The sequence below is a fragment of the Astyanax mexicanus genome, chromosome 4 (genome assembly GCF_023375975.1).
Source record: "Astyanax mexicanus isolate ESR-SI-001 chromosome 4, AstMex3_surface, whole genome shotgun sequence".
In the NCBI taxonomy this organism is placed as follows: Eukaryota; Metazoa; Chordata; class Actinopteri; order Characiformes; family Acestrorhamphidae; genus Astyanax; species Astyanax mexicanus.
Window position 1 is genome coordinate 10,314,000 of NC_064411.1, and position 19,017 is coordinate 10,333,016.

The 19,017-nt window shown below is 38.0% G+C and overlaps 4 protein-coding genes across 5 annotated transcripts in view; 2 read left to right on the top strand and 2 right to left on the bottom strand.

Moving 5' to 3' along the window:
- Positions 1 to 16,418, bottom strand: part of LOC125801195 (zinc finger protein 585A-like) — a 357,158-nt gene extending 340,740 nt beyond the window's left edge. The window contains exon 1 of the mRNA XM_049477527.1: positions 16,331 to 16,418. The gene's annotated coding sequence lies outside the window, so the exon portion shown is untranslated. The remainder of the gene's footprint in view (positions 1 to 16,330) is intronic.
- Positions 1 to 19,017, top strand: part of LOC125801199 (zinc finger protein 271-like) — an 883,173-nt gene that overhangs the window by 415,986 nt on the left and 448,170 nt on the right. The window lies entirely within an intron of this gene.
- LOC111190407 (uncharacterized) overlaps positions 1 to 19,017 on the top strand; it is a 305,136-nt gene that overhangs the window by 258,275 nt on the left and 27,844 nt on the right. The window lies entirely within an intron of this gene.
- LOC111190059 (NLR family CARD domain-containing protein 3-like) overlaps positions 1 to 19,017 on the bottom strand; it is a 260,290-nt gene that overhangs the window by 169,301 nt on the left and 71,972 nt on the right. Inside the window, exons 7-9 of the mRNA XM_049478460.1 lie at positions 6,901 to 8,698; positions 6,020 to 6,193; positions 4,843 to 5,016 (exon numbers count right to left, since the gene is read on the bottom strand). Of these exons, the coding sequence (XP_049334417.1) occupies positions 4,843 to 5,016; positions 6,020 to 6,193; positions 6,901 to 8,698 (2,146 nt within the window). The remainder of the gene's footprint in view (positions 1 to 4,842; positions 5,017 to 6,019; positions 6,194 to 6,900; positions 8,699 to 19,017) is intronic.

The following is a 19,017-nucleotide window of genomic DNA, read 5'->3' on the forward strand; positions in this document are numbered from 1 at the left end:
CACAAACTGGAAATCAAGGAAAAAAAAATCACCATCAGTCAATTGGAAAACTCACTCACAGAACACATAGAAATGGAAAAAATATCTGCATCTCTCAAAAACAGAACTCATTAAACAACCTCCTACATCAGTGACTCCATCAGTCTTTAACAGATAACCTACACACATCCATTATAAATCTACAGGGGTGATAGTGAAAAAAAAATCCTGAGCCTGAACTTTTTTTCCTGTTCCAAGGGGGGGGGGGGGCACAACATACTGCACGTAGGCATAAATGTTGACACATTATTCAAACATTTTTATAGTCTGTGTATGACCTTATTGTCATATTTTAGATAATGTTTTCATTTTTGCCGCATGTCTATAGTGTTATTCACGATAACACAGATCATTTCCATCTTGGTATGGAAACTGGCCATGTTCGATTCTAGCTGTAAAAACGAATACCAGCGTATGCAGTTAGAAATGCAAATGAGAAGGAAGCACTAAGAGGAAGAATACAAGAACTGGAACACCATAAAAATAATTTTAAAATGCAGTGTTTTTTTTTGTAAACATGAGGAATGAATATGCACGAGCCCGACCCGACGACCCAATTAAAACCCGACTTTTTTTAATTTATTAAGTAGAGCGTTAAAGCTGAGTTTTTTATTTTTATTTTTTATTTTTGGGGGGGGGGGCTGTTTAAATGAGCAAAATCTGTTCAGAATGATGTTGAAGAAGACCTATCTATTAGATTTCCAAAAGATTACAACACCAACAATGCGAAATTATCCACAAAAATGATATCTGAATGACCTTCCTCTAATCTAATATTTTAATATTTAGCAAATAGCCTGTGCAAAAACACAAAAAATGGCTATTCCCTGCACACTCATTAAACCAAAATAACAATAACAATAATTTTTAATTAATTTCTTTTTAATAACTTAATAATTATTATCATTTCTAAATATATAATTAACAATATATAAGAATATAAAATACTTTCAGAACAAAAGATTTTTTATTTTATTTTAAGCATATAGCCTTATTTAATAGCCTTTATTTTAAGCGTATAGCACTCTGCACTTAACACACTCTACGAACGTGTTGTTTCTATCAACAATTAACTTGAATTAGCTCCATACCACTGACTGTCCTTGCATTGGACCAAATTTAGCTTCAGAGGGCTCCATTTTGTTGGCTATTTAGCCACACAAAGCTCTTGTAAGGGGGTTGGGTAGCTCTCCAGCCCAGAAGGTTGTAGAATCCAAGTGCAGAGCAGTAGATCTCGAAGCAGGTAAACCCAAGAAAAAAAGGATAATAATAATAATAATAATAATAATAATAATTAATATATAATCGTTAATATATATATATTAATAGGATATATAATAATATTATATAATAATATTATATATATATATATATATATATATATATATAATTATTATTATTATTAAACCCCGCTCCACGCGGGGATCGAACTCACGCTGTCGCGGTCGCGGCCCAATGCTCTAACCGCTGAACCAGCGAGCGGATTGGGACGCGGCCGCTTTAATCACTCTTAAGGTCCTCCGCCGAAAGGGGCGGAGCAACGAAAACGGGCGGAGAGGAAAACGGGTGGAAAACAAAAGTCAAGCTTAGCGTGAGTGAGAGAGAGGCGGAGAATACGTAACTAAGGATCGCCTGGAAGCGGCTACCTCTTATGGCGCGAGGTGAAGGATTAACTAAAATAAAAGGACTTCCAAAGAAAACAAAACTGAACTAAGGTGATTGTGGATTAAATGTTGTTTCACCAGAGAAGGGAGAAACAGCGAGGGAAAGAGAGAGGGTGAGCATACCGCGTGCCTCGCCTCTGCTACACCCACACACACACAGAGACACAAAGAGAGAGTGACGGCGGAGGAGAGCACACTGCTCTGCTCCTCCAGACTAGAGAGGTAGATGGCGGCCGTGGAGCTCACTGCTCTACACAGCTCCACCAAACTCGAAAGGGAAAGAGATAAATATAAAGAGCCGGGGCTCGCTCGGAAAACCGGCATAGATTCGCTCTCACGAGCTTCAAAGATCCAGCGCCGAGTGGCTAGTTGGCGTTGCTTATAAGCTGTTGAAAGCAGGTGTTGATAATTAGCCAATTAGCCCTCGGCGCTGGCCTGGCGCGCCCTCCGATGCCCTGGAGGACACTGAGGCCGGGCACCAGCCCTTACAGCTCTGTAAGACAAGTGCGTAATGCGGAGTGGAGGAGCGCATGTGAGAGTACAGGTCGGGAATCGGGTTAGACTCGGGCTGATAATCTAAACTCTACTGCTGTGTAAGCTTGAATGAAGCTCTGAGAATCATTTATTTTTATTTTTGCAAATCCTGAAGACATCGCGAATAGAAAGCCTGCTGACCGGCATCGGAAAACGGAGACGCCTCTGTGTACCAGCCGTAACTATAAAATAAAACATTAAAATGTGCACAGTAACTATTAGTGAAAGGACAATTTAAACAAATAGAAAATTTGTTTAAAACAATAAACTTGGGTTCCTTACTGTATTAAATCTTTTTGCAACATAGTGACAGTGCCACAATAATGAATGGCGAATTTCTAGCATGGTTAACTAATCCTGAATTCATTTCTTAAAACTGGAAAACACTCATCAATGTAACACAGCCACAAGGTTTTTTTTCCCATTTTCTCCCCAATTTACACGGCCAATTACCCAACCCACTCATTAGGACTCCCCCTATCACTAGTGATGCCCTAACACACCAGGAGGGTGAAGACTAGCACATGCTTCCTCCGATACATGTGAAGTCAGCCACCGCTTCTTTTCGAGCTGCTGCTGATGCAGCATTGCCAAGCAGCATCACAGTGCGCTTGAAGGAAAGCGCAGCGGCTCGGCTCCGGTACATCAGCTCACAGATGCCCTGTGCTACAGACATCACCCTTGGAGTGATGTGGGGAGAGAGCACCATCTACCCACCCAGAGGGAGCAGAGCCAATTTTGCTCCTTCTGAGCATCGACAGCTTGATGGCAAAGCTGCATGAGTGGGGGTTCGAACCTGCAACCTCCTGAGCCACAAGGTTTTTAACTGTACCGAGGAGCTTTTTAACTGTACCGCGGAGTTCAACTACTGTCGCTCGGAGCTTTTTAACTGTACCGCGGAGTTCACCTACTGTCGCGCAGAGCTTTTTAACTGTACCGTGGAGTTCACCTACTGTCGCGCAGAGCTTTTTAACTGTACCGCGGAATTCACCTACTGTCGCGCGTGTCACCTTTTTTCTCCTGGCAGTTGTTTCTCCCGGCCGTGGACGGGAACCAGTGGAACTTGTAGTTCTTTGGGCTAGAGATAACTGCTCTAGGGTGATACCCACTTTTACTTCACTTGGTTTTCTTTCAAAGCGAGTCACAGGAGTCCAGGGTGAGTTCCCAAGCACTTCTTTCATTTATTAGCAGTTCTAAGCACTCAAACATAAACGTAGCTAGCATTCAGAGAACAGAGGGTAGAGCCGTGGATGTTAACTAGCCTAACACGAGGCGGAGAGAGACGAAGCAGCAGCCACCTAACCCTAATTTGCTCCTAATCCCACACTGCCGCTGCCTCCGCCAAACTGATCTAAATAAAATATAGTGCGCTTCACATACATTTCTTAAAGGCACCTGAACCCCAATCTTGTAACACGCGGATCTTTTTAACTGTATCGCGGAGCTCACTTATTGTCATGCGGAATTTTTTTTTTTTTTTCTCCCCAGAGCCACGCTACGCCGGATTTCCGGTGCGACGCCGGAGCACTATCACCCCTGTATCTATAACCACATCATCCATATATCAACACTACACACACACACATGCACACAGTCACATAACACATTCAACATTTAAGGCATTTAGCTATTTTTATTTTATTTTCTTTTTTTTGTTGTTCTGTGTGTTATTATGACAGGGATGGATAAATGGAAAAATATAGGAAGCCATACTATAATATTTTTTATATATATTATAATAACTTTTTTTTCTTTTTCTTTCAAGGGCACAACTTCTTCTTTTGTGTTTTTTTTTCTCTCTCTATCTTCTCTTCTCCTATATATTGTTTTCTATTTGGTTTAATTTGTATATATACACATCATTATGTCCTCCCTCTGCTCAGTGACCTTTGTATTAATACGAATAAAGTCTTAATGGTCCTCCGAAGAGGGGGGGGTGGTGGCGGGCAAAAAAAAAATGTTAGGAATCAAAATCAAAAATTGTATGTTACAAATTAAAAAGAGAAAAAATATATAGCAAATATATATGTTTAAATATACTTGGTTACTTTATTATCCTTTACAGTTATTTGAAAATTATTTCAGTTTGGATTTTGCCAGTCTTTGCTTTTATTTTTGTGTTTTTGTGAATTTTCTGTAGATTTTTTTGGATTTTTCTGTTTAAGACTTTTGCCTCTGCAATCTCTCCTTTGCTTTTGCTTTAGTTTTTTGCTTCTGAGTTTTGGCAGATTTTATGTTTTTGTGTAAAACTTTTGGCACAAACGGAGAGAGAGAGAGAAACAAATGAAGAGAGACAAAAACAAACAGAGAGATGAAGAGAGAGCAACAAAGCTCTCTATCCAGGTCTGAGCTGGAAGTCTGAACCGGATTGTTACAGCTGGAGACCGCATTAAAGCGTTTCAGTCGTTTAACCAGAAAAGAAATCTGCATGTTGGGGGGAGGCAGGGCAGATTACGGCAGAAGTTGGGGTCAAACTTGGTGCCGAAATAAAACTTGGGTTAAAAAATAGTAACGGGTTACTGATTCCAACCTAACAGCTAACATGTTAATGATTTAATGCTGATAGCCCTATTAATTTCAAATGAAAAATCACAGAAACACTGACCTGAGAATCTGCAGTTTACATTGTGAACTCTTCAGTCCAGCAGAGAGCAGCTCCACTCCTGAATCCTGCAGATCATTGTTACTGAGGTCCAGCTCTTTCAGGGAGGAGTTTTCCAGGTTTAAAACTGATTCCAGATTTTCACACGTCTTTACTCCTATATTACACAAAGCTAATCTGAAAATGTAAAAATAAACACAAGCACAAATTATTTTACAATGACTTTAATGTTAAAATAACACATTTTAGTGATTTTCTAAATTTAACATGTAATATGCTGTTACTTTTGTACATGCCACTTTTAATATTTTTTAATATTTAATAGATTAAGAAATCTAATCAGGTTAATCATGAAAATATTTGTGATTAACTGCAATTACATAGGTTTTATTGTGGAAATTTAAATGTAAATAAAAGAATGAATGTAAGAAATGTAAAATGCAATTATTAATGGTGTCATTTAAAATACTATTATATACTTGTATGTTTGAGGGGAGATAAAGCTAATGTGGGGCGCTGGAATAAAGAATGCATGGTGAATAGGATTGGACTCAGGTAGTGTTTGTTATTGCACACATGCCTACAATATGGAAAAGACCTTATTAAGATTTAAATGTCGTGGTGGAAATATGTAACCGCCAGTATTCAGTAAGATGTACACTGCCCCTTTAAGAGCTTGTTACACTAGGTGCACAACCCTTTTACATATATAGCTATGCTGAGAGTGTAGTAAACCTGAGTGTGTGCTGTGCTTCACCACAGAGAATGCTGGACCTAGCTTCTTTCTTTTATTCATTTTTTTTTCTGTAAGTAACAACATATATGTGGTGCTTTTAGCTCATATATGAACTATGTTGTATGTCTTTTTTGATGCGGACATTTTACATTTCCTATTATACATACGAGTAAAAAGAAAAAAGGAAATGAGCATAAAAGAGTACAATTACATTTTTTTGTAATTAGTCTGTAGATGCAGTACCATGAGAAATTAAAAGGCATGGGGCAGGGAGTCTGAGCAGGGAGAGATGTTTTAGGCTCCTCCCCTTTGCCACCCTGGAAAGAACATCCTGCTCAGACTAACCTTGCACATCCCTCTGTGTAATTTAGTTTCTTTAATTAATTGTGTTTTTATTTGTTGTCTTGTTTGTTATTTTGGTCTGTGATAACCTGAAACACTGACCTGAGAATCTGAAGTTTACAGTGTGAACTCTTCAGTCCAGCAGAGAGCAGCTCCACTCCTGAATCCTGCAGGTCATTGTTACTGAGGTCCAGCTCTTTCAGGGAGGAGTTTTCCAGGTTTAAAACTGATTCCAGATTTTCACACGTCTTTACTTCAAGATTACATGAAGCTAGTCTGAAAAACAAGAATAAACAAATGATTTGACAATCAACCCAAAGAAGAATATTTGAATGGATTGACAAAGAATAGAAAACAGAATTAAACTGTGAAATGTATTGTCTATCTAAAGAGCTAGTGTTTCTTTATACTGAAATAGTTAACATGCAGAAATCTCCACTTTATTTGTGATCAACATGGGCATACAGTTCACCAAAAGCTCTGGGACAGATTATAATGAGTTAAAAAAAGAAAAGAAAATGTTTAACAAAACAGAGAACGAGCAAGGCTTTTTGGAGTATGTGAATTTATTCTATTTTCCCAGTTAAACTCTGGAGAAACATTACACCTTTTCCCACATATATATGTTAGAAATAAATACAGACACTTAAAATGCATGTTCTATATAAAATTGTTATGTTGTATTGCTAAACATCATTTCTCCAAAGCATATTGAGATATGATTTTTCAGTCAAATCACCCAGTGCTAATTTAGAGTGGATCTAAACTTGCATCTACCCTAAATTTCCTTCGGGATAAATAAAGTATCTATGTATGTATGTATGTATGTATGTATGTATGTATCTCTCTATCCATCTATCTATCTATCTATCTATCTATCTATCTATCTATCTATCTATCTATCTATCTATCTATCTATCTATCTATCTAGCTAGCTAGCAGTTGTTTAAAAACTGTGTGAAGGCCTGAATAAAAATACTCACACAGCTCTTCTGGATATTTTAACTACTGGCAGCAGCCTCAGAAGACACTCCTCTGATGGATCATATTTACTGAGGTTAAACTCCTCCAGCTCTTCTTCTGAGTTCACCAACACAAACACCAGAGCTGACCACTGAGCAGGAGAAAGGCTGGCCTGTTGAAGACGACGCTCGCCACCTCCACTCAGGTATTTCTGCACTTCCTGCACCAGAGAATGATCATTCAGTTCATTCAGACAGTGGAACAGATTGATGGATTTTTCTGGAGATGAGTTCTCCTCAATCTTCTTCTTGATGTATTTGATGGTTTCCTCATTGCTGTCAGAGATCCTCTCTGTCTGTGTCAGTACGACTCGTAACAGATTCTGATTAGACTTCAGTGAGAGACCCAGGAGGAAACGAAGGAACAGGTCCAGGTGTCCACTCTCACTCTGTAAGGCTTTTTCAATGGCACTGCTGAGGAATTCAGTCATCGATGACCTGCTGAAGAGTTCAGATAGTTCAGTGTTTTGGTTTTTAGTGATTTGCTGATTCAGAACGCTTCTGTCAATGAAGCAGATGAATGCATATAAAGCAGCAAGAAACTCCTGAACGCTCAGATGTACAAAGCTAAAGACCTTCCCCAGGTGCAGCTCAAGTTCCTCCCTGAAGATCTGGGTACACACCCCTGAGTACACAGACAGTTCTTTAATATCGATACCACTCTCTCTTAGATCTTCCTCATAGAAGATCAGGTTTCCTTTCTCCAGCTGCTGGAATGCAAGTTTCCCCAGAGCCAGGATACTTGTTCTTGTTTTCTGAGGATCAGGGTCACTATTCCCACTGTACTTCTGGCTCTTGTGTTTGATCTGAAAGATCAGGAAGTGTGTGAACATCTGCGTCAGGGTTTTGGGAATTTCTCCACTCTCAGCTTCACTCAGCATTCTCTCTAGAACAGTGGCTGTAATCCAGCAGAAGACCGGTATGTGGCACATGATGTAGAGGCTTCTTGAAGACCTGATGTGTGTGAAGACTTTATTGGCCAGGTCCTTATCTCTGATCCTCTTACTGAAGTACTCCTGTTTCTGAGGGTCACTGAAACCCCGCACTTCTGTTACCTGATCAACACACTCCGGAGGGATCTGATTGGCTGCTGCTGGTCGAGAGGTGATCCAGAGGAGAGCAGAAGGAAGCAGATTCCCCTTGATGAGGTTCGTCAGCAGAACATCCACTGAGGTTTGTTCTTCTATATTCACCAAGTTCTCATTGTTCTGAAAATTCAGAGGCAGTCGACACTCATCCAGACCATCAAAAACGAACATGATCTTGTAGTTCTTATAATGTCTTGGTTTTAAATCTTGTGTTTCTGGGAAAAAGCTCTGAAGAAGATTTACCAGACTGAGCTTCTTCTCCTTCATCAGATTCAGCTCTCTAAAAGGAAGTGGAAATATGAAGAGGACGTCCTGATTTACTTTTCCTTCAGCCCAGTCCAGAATGAACTTCTGCACAGAGACTGTTTTTCCAATTCCAGCAACACCTTTAGTCAGTACAGTTCTGATCGGTCGTTTCTGTTCTGGTAATGGTTTAAAGATGTCGTTGCATTTGATTGGTTTTTCCTTTGTTGTCCTTTTCCTGGATGCAGCTTCAATCTGTTTCACCTCATGTTCCTGATTGACATCTCCAACCCCTCCCTCTGTGATGTAGAGCTCTGTGTAGATCTCATTCAGAAGTGCTTTCACATGTCCTGATATTCCTTCATTAATTATCTTATATTTATATCTTAGGTTGGATTTGAGCTTTCGTTGACATGCTGGGGCCAATTCTGATTGCACAGGAAGAGAATAAGATAAATGTTATTAGCTGTGATCTTCATAAAAGACCCCTGTGTAGAACAACTTTGATACAGTAGATAATTGTTAGGTTTAAGGATACATTTGATGCTGTGACACAATATCTTATAATTACAAAATCCAGATAACTATTGCTATTTATTCTAATTTGAAAAGCAGAACTCCACTGAGGAAATAAATTAGCCCTGGTTGGTCTCCATTCTCATGACCCAGAACTCTTACTGCTCTCTAGTGTGTTGGCGAGGTCTGTCTGATTCATGTTCCTCAGGATGTGCAGTGTGACCTTCAGCACCCCCTCCTTCTGACCATCCTCCACCTCTCCCTCAGAGCATGCTGGGTAATCTGGACTCAGGAGCTTCTTGAATATGTTCAGCTCGTTATTCACTAGAGAGATAAACTTCTCTTGCAGCTTCTGATTAAGAACAAACGTCAGAGAATCGGTAAAGCTGTTACAGTACAGAGAGAGAGATGATGACACTGATCTGAGGAGGAAAGGAGTTATGGATGCTCTGGTGTGTAAAAGGATTTAAACATCATGTTACTAAGCACCATCTTATTGCATTAATATTAACATTGTTACTGTTATAATACTCTAGAAAACTCTATTAAACTGGGGGAGAATAATTTACAGTTGCAAGAAAAGTTATATGAACCCTTTGGGATTATTTGGATTTCTGCATGAATTGGTCATTAAATGTGTTCAGATCTTCATCTGTCACAACAATAGACAAACACAGTCTAATACACACAAAAAATATATGTTTGCATGGTTTTATTGAACACAACATGTTAACATTCACAGTTCAGTTGGGAAAAGTATGTGAAACCCTAGGCTAATTACTTTTTTAAGAGCTAATTGGAGCCAGGAGTCAGCCAACCTGGAGTCCAATCAATGTGATGAGATTGGATGTGTTGGTTAAAGCTGCCCTGCCCTATAAAAACACACACCAGTTTAATATATAAAATAAAAATAAATGATTTGTTCTACAATTAACAGTTTTAAAATATAAATAAATGATTAATAGTGCCAATCAGCAACAATGTGAATGTAATTACAAAGAAAACTGCTAAAAAGTTCTCCAGAATTACTTAACAAAATATGTTCTAATTAGCGTTCTAATTTATATTCTAATTCTATGTATTGTACTAGAACACATTCTCCCAATCCTGGATGTATGTACACCCAGCAACTGAGATTATAAATATATGCACAACAGATTATGAAGTTTTATTCAATGCTATTAAAGAAACTATAAATGTCCTGTTTTCAATGCACTGGAACATAGCTTTAGAAGCAATAATCCTAGCAACAAAAAGAAAATTCCACCAGACACATAAAGCATTTTGTGGTTTTGTCCACCAGATGGCGCTAATGTGCTAATGTGCTCAAGCTTTGAGAAGAGAATATTTTTTGTACAGTTAGGAGAAACGAGTCAGTGCTTATAAAAGCTTTTTTTTACCATCAATAATATTTTAGATACGTTAGCAGAGCAATTTCAGCAGAAGTAGCATTAATTTAATTTAATTTAGCATAATTTAGAGACCTCAACCGGATTGAGATGCTGTGGCATCATGACCTCAAGAGAGCCATTCACACCAGATATCCCATAACATTATAGCTGAACTGAAACAGTTTAGTGAAGAGGAATGATCCAAAATTCCTCCTGATCGTTCTGCAGGTCTGATCTGTAACTACAGGAAACGTTTGGTTGAGGTTTTTCGCTGCCAAAGGAGGATCAACCAGTTATTAAATCCAAAGATTCACATACTTTTTCCACCCTGTACTGTGAATATTAACATTTTGTGTTCGATAAAAACATGCAAACATATAATTTTTTGTGTGGTTTTAGTTTAAGCAGACTATGTTTGTCTTTTGTTGTGATTTTATGACCAATTTATGCAGAAATCCAAGTAATCCCAAAGGGTTCACATACTTTTTCTTGCAACTGTATGATTAGTATCAAAACTGAAGTGAAATTAAACTTATATATAAAAGAAATCAGAGAGCTTTACATCATATATATATGATTCATGACTAACCTTGAATATGTGGTCCAGTTTTTCTCTGGAATAGTTGTTTTTCTTCTTACTATGGATGAACAGAAAATCCACACTGTAATCCACATGAATAAATCAGCTGATCCAAAAAGCTTCTGTTTTAATAAAATTATTAATAAAATAAAGAATATCAGCAAATAACAGATACAAATAAATACTGACTTGTAATTAAAGCCTGCATTAAATCAATTATTTTCTACATGCATCAGGATAGTGTCGTAGAAGAGCTAGGGAACCTAAATTCAATTCCCAGCAACTAATATGGGTATTTATACTCAAAAGTTCAGGTGAGCAATCAGTATCTGGGTGAACCGGAATGCCGTTCATCAGTCCAGAGCAGACTGACAGCGTCAGGACTGACAAAATGTTTCTTAAAGGTTAAAACAGAGCTTTAACTTCTAATAATAAATAGAAATATAACAGTAAATAAAGATTTTTGTCCTTCTCTTTTTCTGAAGTTTTGATGTACGTCAAAGAACCTGTTGTTTTGAACCACAGTGTCAATGCTTAATTTGTTCTAAAATTAACAGTTTTTCAAAATGAATAAATGAGGATCAGTGCCAATCAGCAACAATGTGAATGTAATTAGAAAGAAAACAGCTAAAAAGTTCTCCAGAATTACTTAACAAAATATGTTTTGAAGTGTATTCTAATTTATTCTGAATACATTACTGTTCTATGCACTGTACTAGAACACATTCTCCCATTCCTGGATGTATGTACACCCAGCAACTGAGATGATAAATACATGCACAACAGATGATGAAGTTTTATTCAATGCTATTAAAGAAACAAAAAATGTCCTGTTTTCAATACACTGGAACATAGTTTTAGAAGCAATAATCCTAGTTTCCACCAGACACATAAAGCACTTTGTGGTTTGGCCACCAGGTGGCGCTAATGTGCTCTGTGTCATAAAGCTTTGAGTGGAGAATATTTTTCGTACAGTTAGGAGAAACGATTCAGCGCTTATATAAGCTTTAGTTTACCATCAATAATATTTTAGATATGTTAGCAGGGCAATTACAGCAGAAGTAGCATTAATTGGGTTTAATTTAGTATAAAAGAGGACAGAACAGAGCACACAAACACACATGGACAAAATTGTTGGTACCACACGGTTAATGAAAAAAAAAAAAACACAATGGTCCCAGAAATAACTTGAATCTGACAAAAGTAATAATAAATAAAAATGCTATGAAAATGAACTTATGAAAGTCAGATATTGCTTTTCAGTCATGCTTTAACATAATTATTTAAAATATATATAAAAATCTCATGAAACAGGCCTGGGCAGAAATGATGGTACCCTTAACTTAATATTTAGTTGCACAACCTTTTAAGGTAATCACTGCAATTAAATGATTCCTGCAGCTCTCAGCAGGTATTTTGGTCCACTCCTCATGAGTTAACTGCTCCTGCTGTCTCAGGTTTGAAAGAGCCTTTTCCAGACGGCTTTATGTTTCAGCTCCTTCCAAAGATGCTCAATAGGATTGAGATGGTGTGATCTGACACTGATGCTCCTCGAGCTTAAGATTCACCTTTAATCTCTTTAGAAGTTTTTCTGGGCTCTTTTGTTTTAATGGGGATTGTTAATCTTTTTGTAGATTTGTGAATGAAACTATTGAGCCTATTACTTCAGATACTGAAAGCAGGGTGACCTAAAGCAAGTATTTATATTGATTCCAGCTTAAAGGTGGGTTTGCTTAGTTGTGGGGTTAAGGGCTCCTTTTTTTAAAATACTTTTTTCCTTATTTGTATAAATTGTTTTGTTTTTAGGTGTCCCATTGAAGTGCCCCATTGACCGTGTCGAGGTGGCATTAAGCACACTCTCTTCCCTAGTGTCTGCTGCTGTTTTGCCTAGGCTGGTGTTTGGCCTGGGCTGTTTTGCCTATATTGTATTTAATTCGATTTGATATTTTATATTTGACTGCTCTAATTCTGCATCTAGTCCATGGGGTTGAATTATTAATTTTGTTTCTCTTCTTTATTTTCGTTTGGATTTTATTTATTTTTGATCCTAATATTTTTTTGGTTATTATTTTGTTTAATATTATGTTATTGGGTCAACCCTGTTTGTACCCTGGGTTTTGGTGTTGAATTATGTGTTTCATTATTGATACTGGCTTGGGTCAACTGGTATAACCTGTGATATAAATTATTAACCATCTGTCTATTTTTACTCTGTTCATAGAACTTCAGCACAAGTTCTCCTTTGGGCTGACTGGTTATCCTCTTGGGAGTTTCCTTTTTCCTCTTCACTTCTCTTACACTGGGGTTGCTGTGATGGAGTCACCTTTATTGGAGGTTTTGTAGTGTGTGTGTGATTTGTGTATTCTCAACTGTGAACCTAGCCTAAATAGCCCAAGTGTGCATAATTTAAATTGACATTTGATGGTAACATTTTAAAAGAATTTGCCAGCCAGTAAATTTTATTTCCTCTCAAATGAACCTGTGTGCTATAAAGGTGTTTTCAAAGGTGAATTTGAACCATATTTCCTGAGGTGAAATTCCCCAGGTGGCGTAGTCGAGCTATTATTTATTTAAGTGTTTTTATATAAATAAATATAATCATCTGAATGTTCTCAGGGTCACACAGTTCCAAATCAATGTCAGATTTTCATTGATTTATTTTCATAGAAAATTATTTATTTATTATTACTTTTGTCACATTCAAGTTATTTCTGTGACCATTGTGGGTTTTTCATTCACGCTTCATTTTCCTCCAAATCTCTCTCTCTCTCTTTCCCCCATGCTCGCTCGCTCGCGCACACACACGCGCACACACACACACACACACAGCTGAAGGCATGTTTTCTCTTTCCATTCTGTTAAAGGTGGAATATGGAGCTACTCTAGTGTTTATTTCCTCCATTAAAGCTCAGTTAAATTCAGTTACTCAGCACATTAAAATATTCTCATTTAAACTGACATTAGCAATAAAACAAAGAATAATCTAGTCTGCCAGACACAACACACTGCACAATGATTGTTGTCCCTTCACAGGATATTGTTGTGATTAATACAATTAAAGTTTTAATTTGATTGATATATATCTTGTATAAATATAATTTAGTTTTTTCCAATCTAACATTGATGCATTTATTCAAGGATATCTGGCAGGTCACATGGTGCACTGTTCAACATTTTATTATGTTTTTTATATGACAAAATAAAAAAATATTTTGATAGTTTTTATCAGTATCACACACCCCTAATATAGATATATGTGTAATTCTCCAACCTGTAGCTGATATTGTAATTTACTCTCATTGTTGAAGTCAGTCAGTCTAATCTAAACCCCGCCTCCCCATCACACCCAGCTGTGTACAACGATCATTACATACAGAGAATCTCACACTGACCTCCTGTGTATGTGTGTGTATGTGTGTGTGTGTGTGTGTGTTTGTGTGTGTGTGTGTTATATGGTTTAAAAAGGTAAATTATAGTAAAAATCAGTAAATGATGTAAGTGATGTTTCACTCACTGTGGGTCAGAGGTCATATCTTCACTGCTGAAATCAGGAGGATGTCCGATGGACGCGTCACTCTTCATAGAAACACAGCTGGGTTCTGGAGAAGTTCCTCTCTGGGTTTCGGTTCTGTTAACATTAAACACAGTGAAACTCCAGCATTTACACAGTGAAACTCCAACACACAGCACATCTTTAATAAAGATCAGGAACTGAAGAGCTTCACTCTCAGAACAGAACAGTAGTTTAGTGCAGTGATGTACCGAGACCCAGAGCTTCCTCCTCCACTGCTGAAGAATGAAGAAATCCACATGGACCGGTCACTCTTCATAGACACTCCACTGGGGGCTGGAGATGCTGCTCTCTTCTCCCTGTAAACAGATCTTCATGATGATCCATGATGAGAGTAAAGTGTGGAGTAATGTGTTCCTTTACTAAAACTTATTCACAGGTTCCCGACTAACTTCTTCATAACCGTCCCAGAAGCGTCCCGAAGCGTTCTGTCAGCTGCCCCAAACTAAAAAACACTCGTCTAATAAATATGCATATTTTAATTCCTTTAACAATACTGTTGAATATATTTGTGTTTATGATGTCACAATGTCATCACCTGATTAGATCATATTTACTATATGTATTTTAAGGCCCTGTCCCACTGCGATTGCGTCTAAATATCCACTAAAATACGTCCAAATTTATCAGAAAACACTGCGTCCACTGAGTGAACGCGCTGCGTCCAAAATATAGACACACTGCGTCCAAATTACGTCCATATTCCGTCTAAATTGAAGTTGGACGCCGACTTCCAAATTTGTACGTCGACTTCCACTCTTTGGACGTCGACTTCCAGAACATACTCCTCCATTTGCTGGACCAGACCGGGAGGAGGAGGAGGCGGCAGCAGGAGAGGACTGTATGGGTCAGGCCTTGGATTGTACGCCGGGTGGAGTTTGGACTGTATGACCGGCTGATGGTAAAGCGATGGACGCCAGAAAAATATTTTTATGGACGTTGACGTCCACCTGTACGTGCCGTCCAAATATCCACTAAAATACATCCGTACTGCGTCAAAATATCCACTAAATTACGTCCATATTAGTCGCCGTCTATTCCGAAAATTTTGGGAGGTACCAAAACCACTTTTGTGTCAAAAGTGGACGGCAACGTCTAAACTACGTCCACTTGGACGGTGCCGTCCAAATATCCACTAAACTACGTCCAGATTGCGTCTAAATATCCACTAAATATCCACTAAACTGCGTCCACTGAAATTTGGACGCACTTTAGTGGATATTTAGACGCAATCGCAGTGGGACAGGGCCTTTATAGATCTGTATCTAGTTAATAACATGTTTTGGTAAGAGCTACACAATTATACTGTATTATAAACTAAAATGTATATTTTTTATACTGAACTAACAGAGATACAGATCAGAACAGAATAGAACAAGTCTTTCTGTGAGAAGCTTCATTCCACAGCTTTAATATCAAACCCAATCACTTCCATCTGATCTATATAAATGCAGCACATCAGGATTTCCTCATTTCTAATGCTAATGTAAACCCAGACAGCCTGTGGTAAAATCCGAGACGGATCCTCACAATGGATCTGGTCCAGAGTTCACTTTCACTACAGACTAATCCGATCCAGATTTTGAGCAAATCGTTACATTTATGTTAAAATATATGGACCATATTTTTAAACATAAATGTGCAACCACCCCATACCATAGCAACCACCTAGCAACAGCATAAAATCACTACAGCAACCACCTAATACTGTTACTGTACCAGAAGGAAACATATTATTAATATTAACAATTAGATATTAAAGGCAGATATGTACTTTAAATGCAGATTAGAAACACATTCTACTATAAGAATAACTGGCTGGTTTGTTAAGCGTTTCTCTGTGTTTAAATGCAGCACAGGGTTCTGACTCTGGTCCAGGAGAAACTCTGTTCTCAATATTTTAAAACTGTAAAATATGCAGATCACAGCTCCAGGATTAGAGCTGAAACCATTACAATACAAAACTACTTTACATATTAAACCCATCACTTAATTTACTCACTTTAGGACAGGAGGTCCTCCTCCACTGCTGGAGTTCTGAAGATCCATCATTTACTCTTCTTCATTCACACACAGCTGAACACTGCCGACACCGACCCCTGAGAACAGATCAGCCGTTACAATAAAACCTTTATTCTTACAATAATGACATTATCATCAGAACTGCATTAAACAAAACCTGATAAACTAACAAAACAAACCAAACAGAGAACGATACATAACAGTGTGATTTACCCTCATTACACATTATTCTACTGATTACAGAAACATTTACTGTTATTATAATGATTATAATTTAATTATTATTAGTAATATTACTACACAATATAAATATACACACAGTTCTATTATTATTATTATGTTACTGAATCAGAATAGAGAGATTATTTAAGTATAATATAAAACAGCAGGATTAAAAACACTGACACACCACGTGATCTTGAGCTCCGTTGCTCCCCCTGCTGGTTGAACAGCGCTACTGCATATAAACACGCCTTTATAGCAGTTCCGGTTTTTATCTCCCCAACAGATCAAAGTCCACATTAAGCAGTAATGCGCTTTAAACAGCATAAACTACACTGTGATCAATAAATATCAATCTATATCTGCGCATTTCTCTTCAGTTTACAGCATTATTGATCTGTTACAGCTGATTGTTCTCCAGCCGGTCTGATCTAGACCAGGTCCAGGTCTGATCCAGGCCCGGTTCAGATCTCCATGCTGATCCTGGTTCTTCCAGTGGAATCGGACACTGAGCTGAGCTTAAAGAACCGGTTCTGGATCTGAGGAACCTTTAGAACCGGTTTTGACTTTAAGCTACACGGTTCTGTTCTACATTCTCTTCAGTTCTGAACTTACAGAGTGAATCCGGACTTCTGTCCTCTTCTAATGGCGGAGACTGAACTTACTTTCACTTCCTCCTCACTGCGTCACACCGCTCTCCCTCTAAGCCCCGCCCCCTAACTCTCTCAGCGAATAGACGCTGGGAGGGCGGAGCCATTGTTCGTCAGCCAATCATATTACACGGTTGAATGGAATGTTTGAATATTCATGAGTCTGAAGTTTCTCCCACACAGCTGTAAACCCCCCCAGTTTTCAGACCGGTGTTCTGCCGAGTTCTGCTACCCGTCCAAAAGTGCTCCTCCCCGCACTGCGCATGATCTGCCCCACATTTTATAACGTTCTCATGAGTTTTTCAAGATGATTCTGTTTTCTATGACTGCATTAAACAGCCTGAGCTCACTGTCATTACTTATTTAAGGGTTACATAAAGGTAAATGACAAACAAAACAAAACAAAACAAAAAAATAATAATAAGCTATTTAGAAACAAAAATCACTAAATAATTTCATTTACCTCTTAAATACATTTAAAAAAAAAAAAACAGTTGGTTAATTTTATACTCTGACGTGACTATACTGCATGTGTGTGCACTGTGATAATAATGCTGGGAGAAAGGAGCACTGCCTCCATCTAGTGTCTTTGAGATGTTCTGCATTTTATATAAGGGTGGTTGACATCACATGGATTTTTTTTGGTCCAGTGTGTCAAATATATGTAAATTATAGAAAAACATGTCAAAAACTGTGGTGATATTGTTCAGAAATTGCTGATTTATATGAACTTACAGAGCATTCATAGGATTAACATTTTTTTCACAATTTTCAGTAAAACCAAAAAAATGCTCACATGGTGTTAATGTTACAATCACATTTCATAAAGTTATATTTTTAATAAAAACAAGTAAATGAGGACTAACAGTTGGACATGGTAGGAGTAGCAGGGTGAGTGGTGAGCTCCTGGTCTAACTGGAGGATAAAAGCTTCACTATCCAGCTGATCACCAACGTCAATAGAAATTCATTTCACGTTGAATGTTGATCATGAAGTCAGATCAAAAAAAAAACTAAACGTCAGGATAAAATCTAAAACTGTTACGTACCTGCACTCTTAAAAATTCAACAAACTTTAACTCAGAAAAACTTGATGGATGAGTGGAGCAAAAACAGAGGCCGATAGGAGGAATAAAACAAGATTATCCTCTGAGTTCTGCCCTTTACGTTCTACCATAATGATGAAAGAATACAAGGTATTAAAAGAGGAGATTATTTAGTTAAAATCACAGCTTATGCAGATGATATTACAGTTTTTATTAAAACAAAAAAAGACTTAGACATTATAATGGAATATTATACATTTAATATAAAACTTTCTGGTGCAAAGCTTAATATGGCTAAATCTGAATGTGTGTGGATTGGGGATCAAAGAAAGAAGTTCAGAGTCGATGTTCCAGATAAAGAGCAAATACAAATTTTAGGTGTGTATTTTAATAATGGTGACTGTGTGGACAGTAAGTGGAAATAAAAAAGAGGAAGTAGTTTCTGAAGAAATTAAATCCCTCTAATAACACGTCCAATGATCAGTCACCCAAACCGAGTTGAACCAGACGCAGTGGAGGAACCAGGTCCAAGTGAAGCTCTCTACAATGGAAGTGAAAGAGTAGAGGATGGAAATGACCGTCATCATGAAGATTTAAGTAGCAGCGGAAGCAGCGGAAGCAGCAGCAGCAGCGGAGAGACAGACGGAGGAAATCCGAACACCAGCACCTCGTCTGAAGGAGACAGCAGCGAGGAGTACGAGTCTGCAGCAGCCGAAACACAAGCAAACCAAGTTCCTCCTCATTCTTCAT